The sequence below is a fragment of the Schistocerca nitens genome, chromosome 3 (genome assembly GCF_023898315.1).
Source record: "Schistocerca nitens isolate TAMUIC-IGC-003100 chromosome 3, iqSchNite1.1, whole genome shotgun sequence".
NCBI lineage: Eukaryota > Metazoa > Arthropoda > Insecta > Orthoptera > Acrididae > Schistocerca > Schistocerca nitens.
Genome location: NC_064616.1, coordinates 652,729,647 through 652,745,996, shown reverse-complemented (window position 1 = coordinate 652,745,996; position 16,350 = coordinate 652,729,647). Strand labels below are relative to the sequence as shown.

Sequence of the window (16,350 nt, the reverse complement as noted above, 5' to 3'; positions counted from 1 at the left end):
GGTTGGACAGAGGCTCATTTAAAATAACTGAGTGTGTCTGGCTACACATTTCGCCTGACAACCGTACCACATTAAGGGAAAGAATGCCCTCCCGGTTGGCCGTGCAGTCTCACGCACGGCTTTTCTGGCAGGAAGGAGCGCCTGGTGCACGGCACGAATCCGCCCGGCGGATGTCCCTGTTAGGTTTCGTGCTTCTACCAACGAGTACAACGTCGATCAGGCTTTCCAAACCAATGTGTCGCTACTTCGTTTTACTGTGTGGTACAGTTTTATGGAGTGTGTCACAAAATTTTGCTCTGTCCAGAATTCTAAACTTTACAAATGTACACTACGACACATTCAACATTTAAACCAGAGCTGTAATAAAGCTCGAACAAGTTCGAGACTGTCTGCGTAGGTGTGAGCCTAAAAACGATAGGTAACAGTAAATTCTGAAACTTCCTCGCAGATTAAAACTGTGTGTCGGACCGAGACTTGAACTCGGGGACCTTTGCCTTTCGCGGGCAAGTGCTCTACTGTCTGAGCTACCCAAGCACGACTCACGCCCCCTCCTCACAGCTTTACTTCCGCCAGTACCTCGTCACCTACTTGCGGAAGTACAGCTTTGAGGACTGTGCGTGAGTCGTGCTTGGATAGCTCAGATGTTAGAGCACTTGCCTGAAAAAGGCAAAGGTCCCGAGTTCGAGTCTCGGTCCAGCACACAGTTTTAATCTGCCAGGAAGTTTCATATCAGCGCACACTCCGCTGCAGAGTGAGAATCTCATTCTGGAACAGCAAATTCTGTTTTCTGGTAATTCGAACGATGGTAAAAATCTGTAATACTGCTTACCTTACTCTTACCACTTCGTCAAAATAAGAGTCATCTTCACAGTGGGTAGTGGTGCAAAAATTTGAATTGAGAGATTTATTATTCGCAAATAATTATTCTTAAATAATAAATTTGTGTATCTCGCGGCACGAGGCAGCAGGCTTGATGAGATGTTGAAAACATTAATTCCTTCCACCTCGCTATCACTGCCGCTGCCACTGCCACACTGGAAGAATGCCTTCTTTAATGAAACCTAAATCTTAAGGGATTGTAATCTGTATCACAAAAGAATGTCAGCGTCCAGTTACTTGACTGCATAGGTGCCCCTCAACTAATATTAGGGTAGGCAGCGTCCCAACGACAGTCTTACAGTTTGTAGGATACTGCGAGCCCCTCAAACGCAGACACTTTACCGGCTAGTCTGTCCTACAGTCAATGATATTCCTGCTCTTGCATCCTAGTTACTACACCTTTTAACTACTGAGAAGTAAGCTTAATAAAATGAAAACAAATGTTATATCGTGAGCAGATAGTTGTAAGAATACATTCTTGTTAAACCAAACTGCAGCAGCTGTTGAATAATCCTTCATTAGTACAACCGGTTTCACAACCTAAAATAGCATCAGGAACAGATTCAAATCATTTACAGAGAAACGCAGAAATTATTGGACACCCCGATCACGCAACTTGACTGACTGTGTACGTGGAGGCATCGAATAATTTCTGCGTTTCGCTGTAAATGATTTGAATACGTACCTGATGATGTATCTGGAGGTTGCAAAATCGGTTTTACTAATAAAGGACTATTCAATAATTGCTGCAGTTTTGTTTAACATGAAAAAAATAAGGGTGTTTGGGAAGTAGGTAGTTAGCTACAATAAAAAGATCCAAGTTATAATGAGCCATTAAATTTGATTAAGAGCGGCATTGTCCTCTTTGAAGCTGACGTCTCACATTAGCAAGGGATTCATAATTAGAGTCGTCTTTGGCACCTATTATTTTTCACAAGAGCACACAAAAAGCATCTTCTGGCGAACGTCTTCCCTTGTACGACATTAAAAATACTTCAATCAATCATGTTAACCATTATCTTTAGGCCGAGCGGTCTAGGGCGCTGCAGTCATGGACTGTGCGGATGGTCCCGGCGGAGGTTCGAGTCCTCCCTTGGGCATGGGTGTGTGTGTTTGTCCTTAGGATAATTTAGGTTAAGTAATGTGTAAGCTTAGGGACTAATGACCTTAGCAGTTAAGTCCCATAAGATTTCGCCGGCCGGAGTGGCCGTGTGGTTCTAGGCGCTACAGTCTGGAGCCGAGCGACCGCTACGGTCGCAGGTTCGAATCCTGCGTCGGGCGTGGATGTGTGTGATATCCTTAGGTTAGTTAGGTTTAATTAGTTCTAAGTTCTAGGCGACTGATGACCTCAGAAGTTAAGTCGCATAGTGCAGAGCCATTTGAACCAACCCGTAAGATTTCACACGCATTTGAACATTATCTTTCGCACAGAACAGGTATTCACTACAGAAAGAAACTGCAACAAGCACTTTGAATTCAGAAAATGTACAAATCTGTAAAATAGTAAATAACGAAATTTGCACTGCCACAGAGGGCTTAGGAGTTTGTAAAAGAAACACTCGCTTGCCTGAGTATTGTAATCTGTGCCAAAAGACCGGGCATTAATATTTCAAAAATGCGGCCAGTCGACCATCTGCGTGATTGAACAGTGAAGACAAAACATTAGAAATTCTCGCAAGCGCAAAGCCATGCACTGGAATCACTTACCCATCATGTTCAAACAGCCTTCTGACTCGAGAACGAGGACCTACAGTTGTCCTAAAAATCCTCACAACGAGAAACCGTACTTGCACACACAGCCAATAGTCACTTCTTACACAGCATGTTACTTTCGAGTAATCAGTCGAAATAATAACCTGCCGCTTTTTAGATGCTGTTTCGGAAATACTGAGCGGTGTCCGAAAAACATTAGTACTTCAAAACTACTAAATTAGCCCCGAAATGATAAGTTTCAGCGTCCTTACAGGTTACCTGCCTTTACAACGCGGTTCGGTAGCGACTTGAGAGTGCAAACACCGGAGCTATCACCCCTCTCCTCTACCCGTACGCTTCCGCACCGTGAGTCACATGAAACATACTCAGTTTTGCAAATGAATGAACGCAAACTAAATCTTACAGAAGCATCAAAATCTTGAGGCTCCGTCCTCCATTACCTTCTTCAGAGTGTTATTAAAATAAATAGTTCTTAGCCTGAAGGATTAAGAACCTACACCCTTCCGATACTGCCGTTGTTCACGCTAATTAGCTCACGGAGTTGCCGACGTGAAGATTGTTCTAGGACATTCTAGTTACCCTCTGACTTCATGCGCAAATGACACAACCATCAACTGTCGGCCATGTTAACTACAGAAGCTTTGCCGCCAGATCGACCCGGCGCTTTCTATACGTAACGCCCTGACGAATGACTGCCGAAAGCCATTTCATTTTCACTCTTTTACATGAATTTAACTATAAATAAATAGTTTAATCAACTCACCTTATGGGTGGCGTGATTTCTTCTCTTCACGTTTAGGTGAAACTTTTTACAATATTATTATTACCACACATTATTATTGTGAGTATAAATAAAATTCAGTGATAGATATAGGGTAAGATACTTTTCATACAATACTGTGTTACTTAGTCACTGCATTACAATGTGAATGGAGTAAATAATAACAACCTATGACAGATACTTTTAGTGTCTTGAGTAACGTTAATTATGTCGCTCAGACAATGGTTTCAAAATCAAGATGCATAACTTCTTTTACAAGTTAAATTAGCGAAATAAAATGTTATTAGACATTACCTTGAAATATGCGTGAAAGTAATGAAATAAATTTTAAAAAAATGAGAATATATTGCTGAATAGACAACTTATCAGCGCTACTGACCACGTGCGACCTAAAACCGCCACTGCCTTCTATTATTTAACCATTGACACATTTTTTAACACGTGTTTTCTGTGTTTGCGATAACATTATTTATTTGCTACTACAGAATGGCACGACACTTATGATAATATTAAAATAAATATATGAGATGTAACTTGAACAGAAAGTCGTTGATGCAATCAGTTTATCAGTGAAAGGAATATTTTACCTGTTGATATTCATCCTTTTGAACGATTCAGACAACTCCGTAATAGAGAGGTATTGTTGGCGTGACAGTTGAGTTGCTGCATCTTGTAAAACAAAATCTAGTAACAGTTTCGGTACCCTCGCTTCGTTAGATTTGTTTATTATTACTTTTATTTTCGCTGTTACCGGCTTTACAACTGGAATCATAGAAAAAGATGGTTACAGCATATCTGAAAGAATAACACTGAGTTCAAATCTCTCATAATATCCACTAACAGGAGCAAAGGATATCTGAAACATGACATGTATTTATGTTTTGCAAAATGTTGTGCTGACACCGCCGCAAACAGTCATATATTGATCTTTATTGTACATAGATTGTAGCAAATAATCAGCCATTAGGCAACACTTACTGAAATCAAAATCTTCGCTGTTGGTACTGAACATTTCCAGACCTCTTCTCATCTCATTTCTCCAGTTGTACTGGGAAATATCCTGCATTAGCATTTGTGACACAAGTCCGCTCGCCGAAGTTTTAGGGTTCCAATAGACCGAGAAAGATTCCAGTCTAATAAGCTGGTAGAACGATGTAGCGTTCTGAGCAGTGATCGCCGGTTTCCACTTGCTGAAAATTATGAAGGGAAATTTTTACGAGTGATCAGTGAACAAAAAGGCTCGCGTAATGCTGAAGTCCACACCGTATAAAATTTTTTTTTTCTTTATTACCTGTTGGTTGTTTCGAGGGAGACATTCTGAACACAGAAACCACAAAAAAATGGGTGATCTCGATTTGTGATAGTGTCTTCATAGCGAATATGTATATTTCGAAAAAAGATCTGCAAGTTGTTTATTATCGTGGTGAGAAGACTTTCAGTGAAAGTCTTAGAATCCTCTGGACCTATCAAGCAAACATATGACAATATATACTAAGTCAATGATATTTAGCTGTAATAATAACAAAGACAAAACAAATTGAAAACCAAATATTACAACTAGGAGAACGTAGCGAGCGCGCGTGTGTATGTGTGTGTGTGTTTGTGTGTGTGTGTGTGTGTGTGTGTGTCCGTGCGCACGTGCAGAAAAATAAAGCAGAGATACACGTTTCACTTAATTCGTCAGACAAAAACACAGGAGACGTCTTATTTCTTAGATGCTTTATGACTGAGAGAAATGAGAATATTCATGTGCTGAAAACTTGTCTCCGCTCAATGCACATAATAATGTACATTTTATGTCAGAGAGTCTGTGTAATTACGACGCAGCAATGGGGCGCTTACAAACACTTTTTGTTAAAAATAAAATACAGCACTTCACGGGAATTATCAAGCTGTGAGTTGCACTCAACGCTGAAACAATAAGAATTACTTCAGTTGGCAAATTCCTAACATCAGCTGACACGTCTATTGCAAAACGTCTGCAAAAAGCTACCGAGTAAACGTTCAGAGCGAAGACAAATATTATGTTTAACGTTATTTGTTGCTTTATCAGTCACTCTTCTCTTCGCTTTTTACATTTCTGATTTAATTTCCAATACATCTAGTTTGAGAAATCTGTTTGTGGGACCGACATGTAAGTTTGTGCGTCTTACCTGACCCTAGTAAACTTTCCGCCTCAAGGTCTTCCAGTTTCTTCCGTTTTGCTGCTCGCATAAGCCGTTTCTCTTTTTCTGGATCATACTCTCTGTCGAGCACAGGTCCCGCGATGATATAAACATCCTACGAAAAATCAAGTCAAAGTTACTTGAACAGCATATGCCAAGTAATAAATTTGCAATAACAATTCAAGTTGGATATTGTTTATCCAGAAGGTGAAATCGGGTTTTACAGAGAGAGAACTGAAAATTTTTAATGCTATGATTAATAAATGAAAGAACTGAAAAGTGAAGTAAGCAGGAACGTCATTCTCAGACCATTTTACCAGTTTTGAAATGTCGTGTTTAATTTTCTTTTGTACTTTAAATAATGGGAATATTACACAGTTTTAGTTTTGAGGAACCATTCTAATATTCCTCTGTAATTATTTAAGCAAATCACAGAAATTTAAGAGGGACGAGAATTTTTTTGGATTAGGATTCAGTACTTTAATAGTGTGATTCATCTCACATAATGTTAACATTGTTCCTTCAACATCTGCTATGGGAACAATGAGCTGCATTTTTCCTACGCCTTGCCCTATTAGCCCGAAGCAGAATATACCTAAGTTATCAGAACAAATTCCGACGAAAAATATGCCCCATACCATCTGATACATAGGCACATACTGTCATCCACCCAAGTCTCATAAAAAAAAGCTCTCTGTCAGAGAAGATAGGCTTAGGTGTATATCCAGGGTACGCCTCTGGCCGAAGGGGAGGGGGGCGCCAATACATCATTCCGTCACCTCCATTTTTAGTACGCTGCAGATAACTGGTAGTTATAGCAATAATAAAGGATTTTAACATAATAATAATAATAATACTAACATGGAAATGGAAGATATTGAGCAAACCAATCGCGGAACAGAAAAGCAGCTACAATCGCTTAGTGGTGGAAAGGATACAGTGCCTGATGAGGTACCTGGAAGATTCTACAAGGATTATGCGAAAAACTTTGCTCCCCGTCAAGCTGCAGTTTATCGTGAATCGCTTCAGCAACGAAGGGTACCTAGCGACTGGAAGGAAGCGCAGATCATTCCCGTTTACAAGAAGGGTCGTAGGACAGATGCATATAAGTATAGACCTACATCGTTGGCGTCAGTCTGTTGCAGAATTATGGAACGTGTTTTATGCTTAAGAATTATGACGTTTGTGGAGAATGAGTATCTCCTCTATAAGAATCGACACAGTTTCCGCAGAGATCCTGGGAAACTCTGTTTAGTGAAAAAAATACGAGCTTACCGAGTATCGGAGCAGATTTGCAACTGGATTCAAGACTTCCTTGCAGATAGAACTCCACACGTCGCTCTTAAAGGAAAAAAAAAAATGACAGGTGTAAAGGTAATTATGGCAGAAATGAAAGGAAGTTGGATAGGACCGTAACAGTTTACAGCGTATATAAATGATCTACTATGAAGCGTTGGAAGCTATTTAAGACGATGCGGTCGTCTGCAAGAAAGTAGTAACGCCAGAAGACAGTATCGATTTGCGGGATGACCCACAGAAGATTGATTGATGGTGCAGGCTCTGGCTATTGACTCTGAACGTAAATAAATGTAACACATTGAGCATGCTTAGGGAAAGAAATCCACTACTGTACCAGTGCACTATTGAGCACAAATTGCTGGAAATAGTATATACCCAAAAACATCTAGGAATAACTATCAAGAGCAATCTTCAGTGGAATAACCACAGAAAACAAATAGTAGGAAAAGCAGTTGCGAGACTGAGATTCATAGGAAGAATTTTAACGAAATGTAAAAAAATGGCTCTGAGCACTATGGGACTTAATTTCTGAGGTCATCAGTCCCCTAGAACTTAGAACTACTTAAACCTAACTAAGCTAAGGACATCACAAACATCCATGCCCGAGGCAGGATTCGAACCTGCGACCGCAGCGGTCGCACGGTTCCAGACTGTCGCGCCTAGAACCGCTCGACCACTCCGGCCGGCTTAACGAAATGCAACTCATCCACGAAGGAAGTGATTAACGAAGCGCTTGTTCGACCGATTCTTGAGTATTGCTAATCAATCTGGGATTCTTACCTTGTAAGAAATGACAAATTAATTAAAAGATCTGCAGCTGTCATTTTTAACATTTACTTTACTTACGCCAAGAGTTTCGGTGTTCCATTACACCATCTTCAGTTCCCTTGACCAGTGTAAATTGGCAGGAAACTTATCTTGTGTGCAGTCATAACAGGAGCCAATATTGTACAACCTGTGTCCGTAGACCTTTATTCAAAGAATGAATCATAGGAAATTACAATCAACAGAAGTTACAAATAAATAACCGATAGGGAAGAGGAATTATCTCTCACCAACTTAAATCGTCTGGTCAATGGCGGCCGAGCAACTGACTCGTCATAATACGCCTGTCACTACTCTTGATGAACTGTGGTGTCGTGTTGAAGCTGCATGGGCAGCTGTACCTGTACACGCCATCCAAGCTCTGTTTGACTCAATGCCCGGGCGTATCAAAGCCGTTATTACGGCCAGAGGTACTGATTTCTCAGGATCTATGCACCCAAATTGCGTGAAAATGTAATCACATGTTAGTTCTAGTATAATATATTTGTCCAATGAATACCCGTTTATCGTCTGTATTTCTTCATGGTGTAGCAATTTTAATGGCCAGTAGTGTGCTAATGGCGTATTCGAATATTACGTGATTTTTTACCTACTCACCTGCATTAACTTACATTTTTCCACATTTAGGAATTTTGTCTAAGTCATCTTGTATCGTCCTAGAGCCACTCAACGGCGACACCTTCGCGTACACCAAACAGCCCCAGATTGCTGTCCACCCTGTCCGCCAGATCATTTATATATATAGAAAGTTACAGCGGTCATATCACACTTTCCTGATGCACTCCTGACGATACCCTTGTATCTGATGAACACTCATCCTCGAGGAAACGTACAAGGTTCTGTTACTTAAGAAGTCTTCGAGACATTCACACAACTGGGAACCTAATATGTATGTTCGTACCTTCATTAACAGTCTGCAGTGGGACACCGTGTCAAATGTTTTTCGGAAATCTAGGAATATGGAATCAGCCTGTCGCCCTTCATACATATTTCGCAGGATATCATTTGAAAAAAGGTCGAGCTGATTTTCCCACAGGATATGTTTTCTAAAAGTGTGCTGATTCGTGGAAAGAAGATTTTGCGTCACAAGGAATTTTATTATATTCGAACTGAGAATATGTTCAAGAATTATACAGCAAGCCGTTGTTAAGACTGATGGTCTGTGATTTTCCGGGTCCGTTCTTTTACCCCTCACGTGTTCAGAAGTCACCTACGCTTTTTCCAGTCACTAGCGACTTGGCGCTGGGCGACAGATCGAGATAAATATAAACAAAGTAAGGGGGCAATGCCATAGAGTAGCCTACTCTTTGTGAAACAGAACTGAGACTGCATCCAGACTTGGCGACTTATTTGCTTTGGACCCTTGTTCTAGGCCAGGGATGCTTATTACCATGTCCTCCGTACGAAAGTCTGCGCGTTGGTCAAAAGATGGTATGTTCGTACGATTCTCGATTCTCCAGCGTAAACGATTTCTTAAATGCGAAGTTTAAAACTTCGACTTTCCTTTTGCTATCATCTTCTGTCACGCCAAACTGGTCAATGAGTGACTGTATAGAAGCCTTTGACCCGCTTAGTAATTTTACGTAGGACTAGAATTTACTCGGATCTCAGCCAGATCTTTTGCTAAGGGCCGGCCGGGTGGCCGAGCGGTTCTAGGCGCTACAGTATAGAACCGTGCGACCGCTACGGTCGCAGGTTCGAATCCTGCCTCGGGCATGGATGTGTGTGATGTCCTTAGGTTAGTTAGGTTTAATTAGTTCTAAGTTCTAAGGGACTGATGACCTCAGAAGTTAAGTCCCATAGTGCTCAGAGCCATTTGAACCATTTTTTTTCTAAGGTATGACGGTGGTAATTGTATGCTTCCTGGATCGATCGTTTTACAGCTGCACGAATTTCTGCTAGCTGTTGCCTGTCGTAATTTGTGCGTCCTCTTTTGAACTGAGAATGGCTCTGAGCACTATGCGACTTAACTTCTGAGGTCATCAGTCACCTAGAACGTAGAACTACTTAAACCTAACTAACCTAAGGACATTACACACATCCATGCCCGAGGCAGGAATCGAACCTGCGACCGTAGTGGTCGCTCGGCTTCAGACTGTAGCGCCTAGAACCGCACGGCCACTCCGGCCGGCGAACTGAGAATGATACAGCCTCTCCTTCCTCAGTATTTTTCGAATTTTGTTGTTAAACAACGGTGGGTCTTGTCCGTCCTTAATCCAATCACTCGGCACAAACTTCTCTAGAGCACGATTTACAATCCGTTTAAATTTGGCCTATAATTCCCCTACGTCCACCACACTGGAACTAAATGATGTCAGTTCATTGTCTAAGTGGGATGTTAACAATTATTTATCTGTAGCTACAGTGTCTAAAATATTTCCATTGCGTGTAGACTGTTGAACTAGCTGCTCAAGACAGTTTTCCAAAACCTGTGTTCAAAAGTACTTCGCAATGAGTCCATAGACTTCCAACTCCGCACTTGGTAGGCTACTCGCCTCCAAATAATATTGCATGATTTGCGTATTTTCGCGCTACTGACGTAAACTTTCTTTGAATGAGTCTACAACTTGCTCAGTGGAATCGTGTGACCCGTAAAAAGACCCAACAATTAAGTTCATTTCATCTAGAGCTGTTATTCGCTACCACATAACTTCAGTATCACATTCAAATTCGACTTCAATATTCTATATATATATATATATATATATATATATATATATATATATATATATATATATATATTTTGGACATGTCCGAAAGAACTCGCACCACATATATATACAGGGTGGTCCATTGATAGTGACCGGGCCAAATATCTCACGAAATAAGCATCAAACGGAAAAACTACGGTGTGTTCTAGGGTGAGCGGATCACGCCTTTCCTACTTCTGCCTGGGTAAGTTTGCATTAGTCCTCTCGTTGGAATCTTCCTCACGGTTGCGTTTCTTCTTTTTACTGCATCTGGCTCGTGTTGCGGCGTGCCTTCACTCCAGCAACAGGTCTGGCCACCTTGTGGTCGGTTTCAAGTTGCGTATCAGCTCGTTCTCCGACATCCGGGCGGCCGCGTAAAAGCGATGCGCCGCCTGTCGGAATCGGTGCTTGAGCAGCGGGACTCCTGCTACTCTGTGGAGTTCTCCGGTGCTGAAGTCTCGTGGCAGGTGAAGCGCTAACCTAAGCGCCCTGTTCTGGACCGTCTGCAGCCTGGCGATGGACGAGTCGGCAGCGTTGCCCCACACCACAGCAGCGTACTCTAACACAGGCCTGATGAGTGATAGGTACAGAGTTATGCCACAGTGTGGGGGCAGGGTCGTCGCTGGGTTGAGTAAGCGGTACAACAAGCGCAGTCTGCCAAACGCTTTACCCCTTACTTCCCTGATGTGCGCCTTCCACGTCAGGCGCCGGTTCAGAGTGAAGCCTAGGTAGCGTCCCGTGATGCTGAGTGTCTGGAGGTCGGCAGGAATCTTCTTTCTGGTGAAGATCACCGCCTGACGTTTCGCTGCGTTGAACTGGAGCCGCCATTTGGTGGCCCAAGCCCCGAGGACGTCGCAAGCCGATTGCAGGCGGTGACGCATCAGCCTGGCTTTGATGCTTCTGCCGTAGAGCGCCGTATCGTCCGCGTAGAGCGCAACGTGCACGCCCTGCCTCCTCGGAAAGTCGGCGGTGTACAGTGAGTAGAGCAAGGGGCCGATGACGGAACCTTGCGGTCCTTCAGCTGCTATGGGGCGTGCTGTCGACGTCCAGTCGTCGGCGCGCACGTGGAAGGTGCGCCCAGTCAGGTAGGATTTGAGCAGGCGGGCGTGCGACACCGGTAGGCCTAGTGTAAGTAGTTTATACACAAGTCCGTGGTGCCACACGTTGTCGAAGGCTCTGAAAACGTCCCCGAGATACTCGCGACACTCCAGCACCCCCATCGCCTGCTCTACCAGTCGAAGCAGTTGCTGCTGCGTGGAGTGGCCCCTCCAGAAGCCGAACTGTTCGTCAGGGAGCAGGCCTTCCTCCCCGACGTGTCGCCACAGCCTCCTGACATACAGCCTCTCGAAGACCTTCGAAACTGCAGGCAACAGGCTGATGGGCCTGTGGTTTTGCGGCAGCCGCAGGTCTTTTCCGGCCTTGGGGACAGCTACAACTTCCGCGTGTTTCCACGCAGATGGGAAGCTGCAAGTCCCGAGCACGAAGATCTTCGTAAGTTGCCGCACGGCGCTCGGCGGCAGCATCTTGAGCAGCTCGCTGCTGATGTTGTCGCACCCTCCTGCCTTCCTCGTCTGCAGGCGAGCGAGCTGTTGCGCGACCTCATTCTCCGTCACTTCCGCGATGGCGTCGTCCACGTCTCTGTGCGCCAGGTACACAGGAAGGCGCTGTTCTACAAACGGACGTGTTCTTCGTCCACGACGTCCTCTACCGGCGTGAAATTGGCGGCGAATGCGTCGGCTAACGCGCCGACTTTGGCGTCGGGCTCGGTGATGACGTCACCGCCGACCTGGAGCGGCGGCACTCTCTGGCGTTGTTGCAGGATCCGTACTCTACCCTGAGAGTGGCAATTCTTCCAGCCCAGTCGCGGTTGCGGTGGTTTGCAACTGCGTACTTAATTTCGCGACGCGTGCGGTCGATGGTGGCCTTCGTTGCTGGCTGCCGCGTAATCTGCCACTCTCGGAACAGTCGGTTCTTCTCCCGGAGGGCCTGGAGGATGTCTGGTGGGAGCTGCTTCGATTGATCCCGTGGGCGTCTTCGTTCACGCGGCGTGCTGCTGCCGCTTCGTGCGTCAGACGCGTGAATGCGGCAAGGGCCGCATCGGCGCCCTCGTCTTCCGGGTCAGGCGTAGCGGCGACTGTCTCTTCTAGGTGGTCCCAGTTGATATTACGGTACTGCTTGCAGCCTTCCGGTGGTGCGACTCCGTCAGTGGCGAGATCAAACATCACAGGAGAGTGATCACGCTAACGCCACGCATGTTGTCGCAATGGCGTCGTGTGCAGCACCCTCGACGATAGCGACGTCCGAGACGTCGGCGCGGCCGCGTTTGGGATAATGTGTGGGGTCAAAGAGCCCCACCGCTACCGCGTCGTGTTGTTGAGACGCTCGCAGTAGTCTCCTCCCGCTAGTGGTCGTCACCCGGGAGTTCCACTCCGGGTGTTTGGCGCCGAAGTCACCGCCGACGAACAAGTTGCCGCGCATCGACAACAGCGAGTGGAAATCTCGCGGTTGTAGCAGCCGTCCTGGTGGTCGATACGCGGCCACGAACTTCATCTGACCCGCTGAGGTGGTGACCACAACACCAGTGGCCTCGACTGTGGTCAGTTCAGGTAGCTGGAACGGATGGTGGCGTAGCGATGTCTTCACGTACACCGCCGTTCCACCGGCCGCCGTCTCTCGGTCGGTGCGATAGCAGCGGAATTTTGGCGCCCGCACCTGCATACCAGGTTTGGGTGACGAGGCAGACATCCACGGCCTCGTCACGCAGAAACTGCCGAAACTCGCCGGCTCGGTCCCGAATGTTGTTCGCGTTCCAAATACAAACGGTGAGCCCCAGTACTGGCGTATTAGCCACGATGTGGGGCAGGGGCTGCACGTGTGGCGGTGGCCCGGTTGACCGCAGTCAGGGCAGATACTATCATCTGCGGAAGCTGCAGTATGAGCTGCTCGAATTCTCGCAGCATTTCACGCAGCTCTGTAGCTTCGCTGGGCGCAGCTGGCATCTCTGCGTCGGTGGAGGCATGGCTTGCTCGGCGGGTGTCTAAGCGGCAGGGGCGTTGCTTGCCCGTCCTCCGCGTCTGCCGCGCCGATTTTGAGCCCTGGCTGGCGTGGTTTCTGCTGCTGGCGCTGCGCCGGCCGGCGCTGGCTGCTCTCTCCTCCGTCCGGGGGGTGGGCGGGCGGTCTCTGGGCATCCTTCCATGTCATGGGACATCCACCCATCGACCCATCCGTGCTGGGGTGCCGCAGGGGTCCGTCCTTGGGCCTCTGCTGTACTCCATATACACCGCCGACGCTCCGCGCGTGGCGCCAGTGAAGTTGGCGCTATATGCCGACGACACTGCGCTGTTCGTGCGGAGCATGAAGGCGGTCGAGAAGCGCCGTCTGCTCCAACGAGGCTGCGAGGCCCTTGGCGCCTGGTCGACCAAGTTGCGCCTCCGGCGAAGAGCCAGGCAGTGGTGTTCACGAGAAGACCACTGCCTCCCCATCTTCCGCCAGTCACCATCATGGGCAGCCCCGTCCCATGGAGCAAGACTGGCCGCTACCTCAGTGTCACGTTGGACCACAAACTGCCATGGAAGCCGCACATTGAGGATATCAGGGGCAGAGAAATAGGGCGCCTACGCGTTCTGTACCCTCTGCTCAACCCTTCGTCTACGCTGCCTCCTCACCACGCCATCACGCTGTACCTGGCGCTGGTACGTCCGGTACTGGAATACGCGGCCGTGGTGTGGGGCAACGCAGCCGAAACACACATCTGCAAGCTGCAGAGGGTGCAGAACAGGGCGCTTAAGCTCGCTCTGCGCCTGCCGAGGTTATACTCGACCGCTCGGCTGCACGAACAGACAGGAATCCCCCTCCTCCGCGACCGCTTCAAGCAGTCGGCGCGAGTCTTCTACGAGCGGGCCGAACGGTGCGAAAACCGGCTCATCAGGGGTTTGGGCCACCCTGCACACCACAGGCCGACTACGCGTTGGCCTGACCTGCTGCGGGAGTGAAACTCCGCAACAGAGCCGGGACACCCCCAGCCAGAAACAACTAGAGGCCAATTCGAGAAGAGAGGAAGTCCTTCCGCAACGAATGGTTTATGCAGGAATAGCAGTAAACTGCTTAGCCTGCTCCTTCACGGGTCAGGGTAGACCCGTAAGGAAGAAGAGAGAGGTCTCTGGGCCGGTCTCGAAGTCGGTGCCGCGGATGCAGCGGCAGCCGCCGCAAAACTTTTGCCTGCTTGCACAGGCCTGGAGGCCTCAGGTCGTCCCCTGGCCTCTTGAAGGCCTGGCAGTCTCTGTAGTTGGCAACGTGGGCCTCCTTGCAGTTGCAGCAGGTCGGGGCGTCCTTCTTGGAGAGTGGACACTCCCTGCTTCTTTAAAGGTTGGCCCCTTAACAGCTACTGCTGTGTCATCGGCATAGATGAAGAGCCTAGTACTTGCTGGGATTGGCTGATCATTTGTGTAGATATTGTACAGTGCTGGAGCAAGCACACTGCCTTGGGGGAGACCGTTCTTTTGCGTTCGCCATCTACTCCTCTTACCCTGTAATTAAACTTTGAATCTTCTGTTCTGAAGGAAAGTGCCAATAAGGGATGTTAGTTGATAGTCATACACTTTCTTTAACAGTTTCCTATGATTCACAGTGTCGTATGCAGCTGTTAGATCAACAACAGCGACTCCAGTAATCTCACCACACTCAAAACCGTCCTCAATGTGCTGGGTTAGATCTGACTACAGCACGATTTGCCAGCACGAAAGCCTGCATAAACTTCACTTCGAGGGTGGCACTGCCAGCCGTTCTAATATCTTGAAGGTATGGCATAAAAGCGAGATAGATCGAAATTTTTTTGGATCGTTTGGTTCCTTCCCAGGGTTAAGTACTGCAATGACTCGAGACTTCCGCCACATTTTGGGGATGTGTAGTTTGGCCTCACATGTGTTCATTAGGCTTAGTAGCCACTCTATCGTTTTGCAGCCGAAGTTCTTTATCTGTTCAAATCTAAGGTTATCGATACCTGCAGCCTTTTGCACCTTCAAACTCGAGATGGCAGCTTCAAGTTCAGCCATGGAGAAGGGATCACTAAGAAAATAATGCTCTGTTTCTGGGTCGCGCTGAAGAGCTACTTTGGGCGTCCTTACTTTTATTTTGCCGTTCTGCAGGAGCTGCATTGCCACTTTATCAGGAGTCACACTAGTAAAACTGTCTTGTGAATTTACAGGGTCAACACACTGGTTTCTAAGCAGTTTCCAGGCTTGTCTACCGTTCAGCTTCATGTAGAGGTTCTCTACCAGGTTACTCCACTTGGCCTTGCTAGTTGCTGAAATGGCTTGCAGCAATATTTCACCAGCCTGGATCGTTTCTTCTGCAAATGGACCCTCTTCATAGAGAGTTTGGTATCTTTCTAACAACAGTTTGTTGTCACACGACATGCCGGGAACATACTGAGTTCTGCATCCTCTCGTAATAGTTTTCCTCGAAACTTATTGGACGCATTTAATGAAGGTCTCGTACATTTCAGGTTGCGATGGAATTTTTATCACTTTTGAGTCAAGCTCTTCACTGAACTTCTGCCTGTGAGCCTTCTTGAAGTTAAACCTCCTCTTGAATGGTACTTCTTCAGGCGATACTATAGGACTCACAGTGCATATGACAGGTCAATGTTGGGTACGAGGGATGGGCTCTCCTACAGTCTTCACACATTTTACAGCTGCCTTTGAAAAAACAAAGATGTTGTCTGGGTTGTATCCTCTTTTCCACCTGCCACTGTTAAAAGAAGGTGGGAGCTTCGAATCATGGTTCAGATGTAGGTTGTGAGCCTCAGTCCATATTTCTAGACTCGTTCCCTTTCTTTCAGTATCTGGGTATCCCCATGATGTGCTTCTGCAATTGAAATCGCCTATGACAAAGTTCACGTTCTGATCGTTGAAGTTGGCTGGTGTTTTAATGCTGGAATTGGCGTCGGGTGCTTTGTAGACCGATGTTACACAGGTGACTGCAGATGAGCGCAGATGAC

The 16,350-nt window shown here is 46.5% G+C and overlaps 1 protein-coding gene across 1 annotated transcript in view; it reads right to left on the bottom strand.

Moving 5' to 3' along the window:
* Nucleotides 1–16,350, bottom strand: part of LOC126248619 (intermembrane lipid transfer protein VPS13A-like) — a 764,418-nt gene that overhangs the window by 595,262 nt on the left and 152,806 nt on the right. Inside the window, exons 4-7 of the mRNA XM_049949782.1 lie at nucleotides 5,527–5,653; nucleotides 4,665–4,836; nucleotides 4,352–4,563; nucleotides 3,961–4,135 (exon numbers count right to left, since the gene is read on the bottom strand). Coding sequence (XP_049805739.1) covers nucleotides 3,961–4,135; nucleotides 4,352–4,563; nucleotides 4,665–4,836; nucleotides 5,527–5,653 — 686 coding nt within the window. The remainder of the gene's footprint in view (nucleotides 1–3,960; nucleotides 4,136–4,351; nucleotides 4,564–4,664; nucleotides 4,837–5,526; nucleotides 5,654–16,350) is intronic.